This window comes from Corvus kubaryi, unplaced genomic scaffold (genome assembly GCF_017639235.1).
Source record: "Corvus kubaryi isolate FWS band 111438036 unplaced genomic scaffold, C.kubaryi_AGA036_p1.0 65161, whole genome shotgun sequence".
NCBI classification, from domain to species: Eukaryota; Metazoa; Chordata; class Aves; order Passeriformes; family Corvidae; genus Corvus; species Corvus kubaryi.
In genome coordinates this window covers 35,755-46,270 of record NW_024581804.1, presented here as the reverse complement: position 1 = coordinate 46,270, position 10,516 = coordinate 35,755, and the positions used below count along the sequence as shown (strand labels likewise).

Genomic DNA, 10,516 nt, shown 5'->3' with positions numbered 1-10,516 from the left:
GCCGCTCCGGGTGCGCGGCGCGGCCCAGTCGCCATGAGCGGCCTGCGGGGCGCGGCGGGGCCGGCGCGGCGGGCATGGCTGTGGGGAGCTGCGGCGCTGCTGGTGCTGGGCGCCCTGCTCGGCACCTGGCGCTGGGCCGGCCGCCGCCGCCGCCGCCTGCAGCGGGTCGGGACGGTGCTCAGGCTCTTCGTGTACCCGGTGAAGTCGTGCCGGGGGGTGTCGGTGCGGCGGGCGCAGGTGACGCCGATGGGGCTGCGCTGCGGGGAGCTGCGGGACAGGTAGGCGGCCCGGGCGGGGGCGCGGAGCTCCGGCCGGGCCCTGGGGCCCCCGCGTGGCTCCGCGGTTTTCAGGTGTTTCCTGAGGGCTGGGAAGGAGCACCTGCCGTGCGGGTGCTGCCGAGCCCAGCGTTAACGCTGTTGGGCACCTTTGTACCCCGTCCCGCCGCAGGTTCTGGCTCGTGATCAGGGAGGACGGGCACATGGTGACAGCTCGCCAGGAGCCGCGGCTCGTCCTTATTTCTGTCAGCTGTGAAGACGGGCACTTGACCTTGGAGGCCGCGGACATGGAGAAGATGTGCGTGCCTGTGAAGCTCCCCGAGAAAAACCCCGTCCGCAACTGCAGGTACTGAAGACGGCTTTTTCTTTCCCCTCTTCCTTCTCTCTCAGAACTGTCTTTCTCATGTGCTTTGCTTTCCAAGATTGTGTGAGGCTTTGCATTTTCTTATGAAGAAATTGGAGTGTAGAAGTTCAGTACTGGTATGTCTTTTCTGTGTGGGTATTTCTCACCATCTGCTTAATGGAGATAGGCTTCAAACCAGAGCCTATACTGACAAGACAAGAAGTGGTGTTAGTAGGTTTAGATTAGCTATTAGGAAGAAATTCATCACTATGTGGGTGGTGAGGCACTGGCATAGGTTGCACACAGGAGATGTGGATGCCCCATCCCTAGAAGTGTTCAAAGTCAGGTTGGATGGGGCTCTGAACACCATGGTCTAGTGGAAGGTGCCCCAGCCTATGTTAGGGGAGTTGTCCTAGGTGGTCTTTAAGGTTGCTTCTATTCCAGACTGTTTTGTAATTCTGTGAAATCCCCTGCCATGTGTTACACAGGAGGCCAGGAATAGCTGTCATAACAAAAGCTCTGCTTTTAAGCTGCTCAGCAGTGGTGAAAACAAATCTCAGTAAAGGATGACACAGTATCAAAGACCATGTGTTACACACCTGCCAAATGAACTGTGATCTTCTGTCTTCACAGAATGTCGTGTTTGCTTATTTGTTTTTACTTCTAGTGTTTTCACTTTTGCTTGCGTGAGCAGTCACATCTCAGAACCTCAGTCATGTGTTTTGGGGTGTCTTGGTCACAACTACTATGTGCATCAGCATTTTTGGATGCACACTGGCCATTCAGAGCTGGTGAGATGTTGGAGTTTAGATTCCCTGACCTCTGTCTTTAGGCATTTAACTGAGGTGCCTCAGTTAAAAGCTTGGTTGCACAAGGCTCACCCTGTGGTCACAGGGGAAAGATGGGCATCCCAGGGACTTAGGGCATTCCCTGTAGGTGCTACCCCAAAGAAGTTTCAGGTGGATGGGTTGCAAACAGCGATTTAGCTGTGTGCTTAGAGTTTTGGTGTATGAGTGCAGGCCTAGTTAGTTTATCCAGGTATTGAAATCCATGCTGGAAAACTGCCAGCAGGAAGTGGAAAACCTTTTTCTCTGCTAAAATGTCAGTTAATATGTAAGTTTCTAAAAGTGTTTGGAAACTGTAAGTGGTATAATGCCCTGCAAAGATACTGTAAGTGTTTGTTCTTTGGATAGCAGAGATGGTTAATGCACCAGCTGCTGTAATTGTAACTAAAACAGTGCTGGCAAGGAACTGAATTTGCTTGCTTTTAGCATTAATCTGTTGCTATGGAAACCCTTGATCAGCATAGCTCAGTATCTCTGTTTATACAGGGCAGGTGCAAGTTCCAAATGGTAGCATTTCTCATGGAGAAATGGAACAGAATGCATAATGCCTATATGTTAGCCAATGACATGCACTGCAAAGCCATGCAGTTTGCAAGATGTCATTTTTCTAAAATTTGCTGTGCCATTAGAAAAATGTTTAAATAGCCTAATACATTTCAGTAATGAAAAGTTGGCTTGGATTTCTCGTATTTTCCAGTTTTAGATCTCAGTGATTTGTTCTTCTGGTCTGTCTTTTTTTTTTCTTTCTTGCCTTCCTTCGGGTGGGTGCTCATGGGAGCTCTTGCCCCATAGGTTGGAGCTAAAGCAGTGCCGTAGTGCCTCTGGCTGCACATGGCTGTGCATGTGCTGATCTTGAAAACTGCAAATTTTATGTGGATATTCAAAAATCCTGTGCTTGGGAGAGTCAAATATAGGACCAAAGCCATTGTATAGGTACATTTTCTTATTGTGTAAATGCTAGAGGGTTTCTAGAGCCCCCTGGCTAAGAAACCTCGTGCTCTTCTTTTGTGCCCTTTGTCATTGTATGTTCTAACACTTAAATTGTGTGATCCATTCCCAGCGATCCCTGTACCACTGAGTGCTTAGGATAGATCTGCTTCCTGAGTGGAAAGCAGTAGTGTTGGAAGCTGTAAGAGCCTTGCCTCTGTTGTCCTGCCAGTCAGAAGGCATGCAGGAACTGTGGGATGGAGGGAGGAAAAAGGCAATTGAATGCTGTCTGGGGCAGTGGCATTTGATCCCAGTCTGTGTCACAGGGTAGACAGGAATGCCAGCAGATGGAGCCGGGATATTGATGCCAGCACCCTAATGATCACTGCCCCAGATGAGTAAAGAAAGGCTCCTAGGAGCTGGGCTCACTCTAGATGAACTGCATGGGCATCCCTATGCTTTAAGCTGCCCAGGATTTGATTGCAGATAGGAAACTGCAGTGCATTTGGGTCAAAATGGCGACTTTGAAGAGTGTAACAAAACTACTCGTGATTGCTGTTAAAGTTTATTGAAAGGTTGAGTCAAGGCTTAGCTTTTCTTGCCAGGAAAGTGTTTCTTGTGTAACATTGTTTCTATCCTACTGGCGGTTGCTTTTTGTGGCCCACAGACTTTATTTCCATTACAAATCTTTAACCTCTCTTAAGATACTGAGCTATTCTGTATGTGAAATCTGAGCTGAAGAGTCTCACTCATCTCTGGATAAATTTTTATAGCACTAAAATCTGAAGGAAAGTTTCCTTAACAGTTAGGGACACTTCTAATTAATAGCATTTGTATGTATCAGTTGTGGTAACTAATCACATTGTTTCAAACTATCATTAATTTTCTGAAATTAGTTACCTTTCAGTTAATTTCTCTGTAGAATTTTTTTGGTATAGCAGTCACATGCAAATGCAAGAGCAGACCCTTTTTTTCCTCAAAGTAGGACAAACAGGTAGGTTTGTTACTGTCACTGATGTGACAGTTCGCTCTGGGCGCATTAACACTGGTTCAGAGCTCATTCTTTCACCAGCTGGTATTGTCTGGTCGTGTCCATGTTCCTTAGCTTTCAAAACACAGTGGCCATGAGGAGATTGCCCACTGGAAATGTTTTGTTTTCTGTATTTTGCTACCACTGTTGAAACATGTTCTTTACCTTCGAATAAGAAGCTTCCTTGAACCTTCATGTGTCCAGCTAACTTGCTGTTGTGTTGTAACTCTCCAGGGTGTTTGGACAGGATATCCAAGGCAGGGACTGTGGTGATGAAGTGGCTCAGTGGATCACCACCTTCCTGAACTCAGAGCCCTGTCGACTGGTGCACTTCGAGCCCTCCATGGTGCCAAGAAAGTCAAAGGACACTATAGCCCTTTTCCGAAACACAGATGAGGTAAATGAATGCTCTTTTTCTCAGAAGTGTGTCCTTTTAACCATTTCTGCCCACCCACCAGAACCTGCCCCTTCCATCATTGATGATTGAGCCCAGTTTAGCAAGGTGTGTAGCTGTGTACTAAAACCATGTGAGTATTCTTTTCTGTGATGAGGTGACTTGCTTAAGTTTTACTTTAAATCTGTTTTAAGCTATTGACCATTCACAGCTAAAGAGTCTGATACTTGAAGAGGAGTTATTACATTGCAGAATACAATACCCTTTTGTGTCTCAGTGAATAGAAAAAAGTTACATCTTTAAAGATGTTTTGATGGTGTAATCTGTGTTGCACAGAAAGACTCCACTCCCTAACTCTTGTTAGGTCTGGGGGTGTACTGATACAAGTTGTTACTTCGTATTTTGTTTAAAGGAATGATGCTCAACCCAGCCTTATAGTTGTAGGCCTAGGAATAACAGAGAAGGTTACAGAGGTTTTATCTCTCTCCTTCTGTGGGAAGAGGCTTGAAGGTATGATTTTAGAGAAATTTAATGCAGGTATGGAAATGAGATGCTGTGCTGTGACATACTTGTGTCAGTTGAGCAACTGCTGCCCTTCTTTTTTCCTGAACAGCTCTCTCAGGTGAAGATGGTTTGAATTGTATCAGATGTAAGGTTTTTAAACAGCTCAAAATTGTGAGTACCTTGCCATAGTGATGTTATTTTCTATAGGGCATCAGTGTCTTGCTTGTTATTGTACAATATTGTATTATTATTCAATTATAGACTTTTATAGATACGCATTTGTTATGTAAGGGCACTGAGACCAATACAAACACAATGTTTTGGCAAAAGGGACATCAGATTAGGAGGGGTGGGTGATGTTCAGAAATTGTAGCAAGAAAAGAGGCAGAATTTTTTGGATCATTATTTCAATACTCGTCATCTTGTGGTTGGAAGGCATGAACAAGAATGGAGTAAGAATAATATAAGAGAAAGGCAGGAGGATTATACACTAAAATTCTTACCAAAATGTCTCTCTTTTTTGTTTTTTCCCCCCACCTCTGTGGAGCTCCACTTCTCAGAGGTTTAGAGGTTTTTGAATACTGTTCATTGGCCTTGTTTGCTAATATGGCCCTCCCACTGCACAGGCATCCCAGACTGATGAGTGGAAAGTTGTAATTGAATACTGCTGTTCTGGGTGTGGAACTCCCTCTGGTGTTGTGATAATGCAATTTGAGCACACAAAAATTGCCATGGTTACTGTAATAGGATAAAGCATGTTGTTTTCCTTGTTAACATATTTTCAGGAAAAGCAAAACCTGAATGGAGCAGCCTAAAAGGCTGCTGTTTCCAACACCTGTCTTTTGCCATGCAGTAACTTTTCTCCCTTGCTCTTTCAGCAACCTTACGATTTGTTGGTGTTTGTTTCTATAGGTTGCCTATCCTGACTGCAGCCCAATCTTGATCATCTCTGAAGCTTCAATGGATGATTTAAATACCAGGCTGGAAAAGAAAGCTAAGATACAGAACTTCAGGCCAAATATTTTTGTGACAGATTGCAGTGCTTTTGAGGAGGTAAAATAACTGTCTGAAATGTCTTTTTGAAGGCTTGGTTGTGTTTCTTTGTAACTTAGTTTCCTTATGTGATGGTGCCTACAAGGGCGAGGAAAGCTGCTAGTCTGTGATTTTTACAACTCAATTCCAGAGGGAGATAAAGCTTCAGCTCACATCAGTGCACATGAAACATTGATGGAGGACACAGGTCTGTGAGTGATTATTTCTCAAATTGAAGAAGTTCCTAAAGCAGGAATAGATTTTTTATCTCCCAAGAGGCTTTGCAATAGAAAGCTTGTGTAAATGAGAAGCAAAACCTTACTTCCACCAAAAATTTCCTTTCTGCAAAACTGTTGATTTACCAGAGGTCACAGATCTAATTATCACCTATACAGTAAGAATAAATTGTTTTAGGTTCAGTGCTTCAGACAAGTGCATGTTGCAGAACAGGATTGATTACTTGTGTGTCTCTCTTTTCAGATGTAATTATTAGTGTGTCCTGAACTGGATAAATGCAGTGGCAGTAGGGTTTTCATTAAAACAGTGCTGTAGTGTAACTGTGCATATTTTGAAGGTGCAAGTAAAGGTGTTCATCTGGAATGGTGCAGCTATTTATGAATGATGGTGCCACTCCTGGAAAAGTGATTGCATGTAGGTGTGTCTAATCTGTGCCTAATGTTTACTTCCCTCAGGACACCTGGGAGGATATTCTTATTGGTGATGTGGAGATGAAAGGGACTGTGTGTTGTGGCAGGTAAACATTTGGGACCTTTATTTTACATAGGAACAAAGAGGTTTATGATAAGAAGCCCTGACTGATTTGGCACTGTCTGTCATTGCAGGTGTATTTTAACCACTGTTAATCCTGACACTGGGGTCATCGACAGGAAGGAGCCCTTGGAAACATTGAAAAGGTTATAAAAATACCACTGTTTGTTAGACTGTGGGAGAGGATTTAGGCTAGACCCCAGCAGATGTTAGACTAGTGTTTTAAAAGTGGTTTGGAGTGTGTGTGGGACATAATAATGCAGTGTAAAGGTCTGTGTATATTGGCTTCCAATCTACTTGAAATTCTATATGGTAAGAAAATTCAGGAAGTTCTCTTCCTTCTTGCAAATTTCACATTCCCTGTCTCTTTCATGCCTGCTATGATGAAAGCTTGGGGTAACAGGTATTTAAGGTATCTAAAGGTCTAACTTTGACTTTTCTTTTTATGAAGATTTTTGTGTATATATTAGACATGAATATGTGAGTACATTCAGGCTTTTTTTTCTCTATTTGAGCTGCTTGGTTCCCTTAATTACAACATTTATTTAACTTTTAGCCTAGTATGATGACCAAGACATCATTATTTGCATGTCCTCTCGTTCATCACTGATATTTTAATGTTTAGATTTTGCTACCACTGATTCTAAAGAAAGGCTTTCTCTCTGCAGTTACCGCTTATGTGACCCCTCTGAGAAACACATCTACAAAACCAGCCCTCTCTTTGGGAAATACTTTGCTGTTAACAAAACCGGAACAATTCAAGTTGGAGACCCTGTGTACAAGATGGTCTGGGAGTGAAAGAGATTTTGATCAGAAGATGCTTTTTCACTTTGATATGCAAATTGTTTTTCCATGTACACAGTCACCAACATAACTTTTTCTTCTTCCTTGCAATATTTTTTGTACTTTTTAAGGTGCAGGAGGTTCTTTGGGGCTGTGAAGTGCCAGTCTTTTCAGATCACGTAATCTACTGGCATACCTGTAGTAACCACATCTGCAGTTTTTCTGGAGGCTGTGGTAGAAGAAACTGGTCCAAGACAGACTTCACAGCGCTACTGTGAGCATCACACCTCCTAAAATTTCACATCAACTGCAGTATCGGAATCCAAAATCACGCACAGCGGTTTGCATCGTATGTTAGATGCATTTAGTGCCTATAAAGAACCACAAAAACAGTCATGCTAAGCACAAAGTATGTTTGTCACAGAGCTGCCTTTACGAATGGTCATGGAATGCAGATGGCAGGGCTCTGCCACTCTCCTTTGGTCCTAATCCTCCCTGGATCCACTCTCCTTTGGTCCTAATCAACTTGCCCTGTCTGTGTTCAGAGGTAGTTTTTAGAAGTGTTTCTTTCCTTGCAGTTGTGTCCTGAAGATTGCTACTGTCTCTTGAGATTGGAGCAGTATTAGAAGGAGGATTGTGAGCTGACAAAATGATACTCTAGTCTGGAGGTGGGGATGCCAGGTAATGATGTGTAAGGCTGTGGGTTTGTTTAGTTTGTGACCTCTGCTTGACAGTTTGAGCAGTCAGTTTTTTCTCCTGTGAAGAATACTGTAACACTGAAGCTGTAGAGTAGTGACGCATTTGCTGACGTAGCAGTAGAATTTCCACTTTGACTAAAGGAACTGGATGTTCACTGTGTCAGAGACTTTGTGCACATTGGAGGGGAAGAAAAGCTGTAGGGAGTGATCTGATGTTGAGCCTGCCCTGTTCAAGCTGCTGTCCAGGCCAATGTTGTAGGGCTCATGCACAGCTCCTCTGTGGCTCAGTGAATCCCTTTGTGTAGAAAGTTAGGCTGCTAAGCAGATGTTTGGGAAGCTGCAGTTTGAGCATGTTAGCATCCTTACTGGTTCTATATTTACATCTCTGGTTACCCCCTGTCCTGCTCCAATCTAACCAAAATGTCAGCCGTTTGTAGGAAGCTGATAATTATATTTCCTACTGCATAAAACAAATAAGGGAGAAAACTAGTTGAATTATGGCAGTGTTATCTTTTCTTTAAATGTTATATGATTATACTTTTTTAAAAAGTGGCCTCCAGGACACAAGCCAGCCATCTTTCGAGTGCTTGTCTGCTTGTTTCTTTTTTATGGATTAATAGATTTGGAAAAAGAGTATTGCCCTAGCCTAAAAGAGGAATCTAATTAAATATGAAGAAGAACAAATATGATCCAATCTGATGTTTAGGTTCTTCATTTTCTGTTTTAAGTAGGAAGGTGGAATTTTGATGCATGCTCACAACTCAGACCTGTAAAACAAAGAGCCATTGAGCTTTGAAAAGGTGCAGGTGAGTGTATGTGGCAAGCCTGAAGCAGTCATGTAGGGGAGTTAGTTTTCTATTATTTGTGAACTCAGAGTTGCTCTGAATGCCATTTTGTCAGCAGGGCGCTCTGTAAGATTAAGTTTTCCTGGGATGACAAGTGCCCAGTTTGAAGTGCATGTTGCTTGTTTGTGTATTGTTATGCCTGATGCAGCAACTAGTGGGAAGAAGTGAGAGAAAAAGCATCTTTGGAAAAGAAAAAGAATTTTGAGGTTCACTCTTAAAAAGCACATGTTGAAGGTTCTTAGTATTAGAAGCTGAAAGCTTGTGGGATTCCTAATGGTATTATTAAGCACAGGGAGCCTGTTGGCCTGCCAAAGCAATTAGTTAAGTGTGTGTCTCTTCATTAAGTTAAAGAAGTGGAAGGAAAAAGAGCTGATTTTTTTGCTTCTGGCCAAACACATTTTTTCCACTACTGTTTCAGCAGCACATCAGCATTTACATAACACAAATAGTGTGGTATAGATCCTGTTGCCTCTCATTAGGCAGCTGTTGATTGGGCTAATTTGGAAATGGGGCTGTCTTTGCAATGAGAAACTGCCAATCTGCATTCCTGTTAGGGAGAGGCCGTAGATCAAAACCCCTGATTTACTCCTGTAAAGCCTCTTAGAAGAATACGGCTGGAATCCTAAAACAGGTGTGCATCTGAGTACAACATGGTTCACAGATGACACTTAAATCAATTATGTGATCAAAGAGGGCCATTTTGTGAAGTTGAGAGCATGAGTTAGAACATTGAACTATCAATATCTTCATATGACTGTTGAATTGCTGTAATTGTAGGAATTGCATTTGATTTTGTTAAAGCCATTTAGAAAATTGACTGAAAACATGTCAGTCATGAACCACTGTTTTTTAAATTGTGTACTTAAAAATGTTAATTGTTTTTTAACTCTAGAGGAAGAAAATGAAAGTATAAACTTCTAATGAATCAAACTTTCTTAAGGTGTAATATTTATTTGTGAATTTTTTTTTTTGTTTTCTGTTTCAGCATTTAATTTTGACTACTGTTCCCAGGATCTCATATCTAGTTAATACTGATGATTGTCTTCTTTAATCCTACCTCTGAGTTCAGGAATATATGTAGCTAACCAGAGGATATTTGTAAGAGAGCAGAACCATCAGATGTAAGTGGTCATCAGACTCAGTTTTGCTACCCTTATGATTAGATGAAAAAGATGTTTACAGACTACCTTTTTTTTCCAGACGTGTATGAAAATAGGGAAAAATGGGTTTAAAAATATGAATGTTTACTCAAGTCTGTGCAAGGTCATGTCTGAGAGTATAATACCAAAACTTTTTTTTACAGCATTTATTGTACCAATAGTTCTTGCAGAAGACTATGTATGAGAATAGCAGTTGTTAAAAGCATAAATTTCTGGGTTGCTTAAGATTTGTGGTGGGTACATTTTCCTCCAAGTCTGCTCTCCCTTCAAAAAACCCAAGAAAGATTCTGCTTCTGCATCCTAAGGAGAAAAACAGCCTTCCAAAGGCATCACTGCTGCTCAATAAGGAGACAAGAGATTCCTGGATCTTGCCTCTGAAAATGGCAAATGTTTCAAAAAGGGCTTCCACAGGGTGTTCATTTCTGGTCTATCCCTAGCCCCTTAAATTGCCTTTTTCTCATTCAAGATCCATGAGAAATTCCCTGTGCTGGGTAGCTGCAGGGCTGAGGGCTACACATGCAAATCTTTCTTTTGGACAAAAGATTCTAAAAAGTGATGCAGGCATAAAGCCTACATGTGTATCAGTCTTCAGCTGGAAGAGAGGCAGTATTCATACCTCACAAATGTTTATATTTTTACATCATCTACATTGTGTTAACAATCTCAGCTTAGAATGTCGCTGTTACTAGTAATTATCTTTGCATTTTACCTGAAGAAATTGGTAAACTCAGTAAGGGTTTCACACACTGGGCCTTTTCTGTAACAAATCTGCTTACTCATCATGACAATAGTTGGATTCTGGAGCCAGAATCTTCACTTGTATTTGCTTTCCTGGTGTGGGACGAGGATATTAACCTACAGATGCAAGCCTGCCAGAGTTCAGGAAGTGTTTGGACAATGCTCTCAGGCACA

The 10,516-nt window shown here is 42.3% G+C and overlaps 1 protein-coding gene across 1 annotated transcript; it reads left to right on the top strand.

The window, feature by feature from the left end:
• The first annotated feature begins 21 nt into the window (after nucleotides 1–21).
• LOC121673072 (mitochondrial amidoxime reducing component 2-like) lies at nucleotides 22–9,378 on the top strand. The gene is made up of 7 exons (XM_042046112.1): nucleotides 22–278; nucleotides 448–621; nucleotides 3,655–3,817; nucleotides 5,231–5,371; nucleotides 6,043–6,104; nucleotides 6,193–6,264; nucleotides 6,787–9,378. Exons 1-7 carry the CDS (start codon nucleotides 34–36, stop codon nucleotides 6,914–6,916), a joined length of 987 nt encoding a protein of 328 aa, XP_041902046.1. The 5' UTR covers nucleotides 22–33; the 3' UTR covers nucleotides 6,917–9,378.
• Nucleotides 9,379–10,516: the final 1,138 nt, after the last annotated feature.

Coding starts and splice junctions, on each gene's coding strand:
- LOC121673072 (XM_042046112.1), top strand. CDS start 34: ATGAGCGGCCTGCGGGGCGCGGCGGGGCCGGCGCGGCGGGCATGGCTG. Junction 279..447: donor TGCGGGGAGCTGCGGGACAG/GTAGGCGGCCCG, acceptor GTCCCGCCGCAG/GTTCTGGCTCGTGATCAGGG. Junction 622..3,654: donor AACCCCGTCCGCAACTGCAG/GTACTGAAGACG, acceptor GTAACTCTCCAG/GGTGTTTGGACAGGATATCC.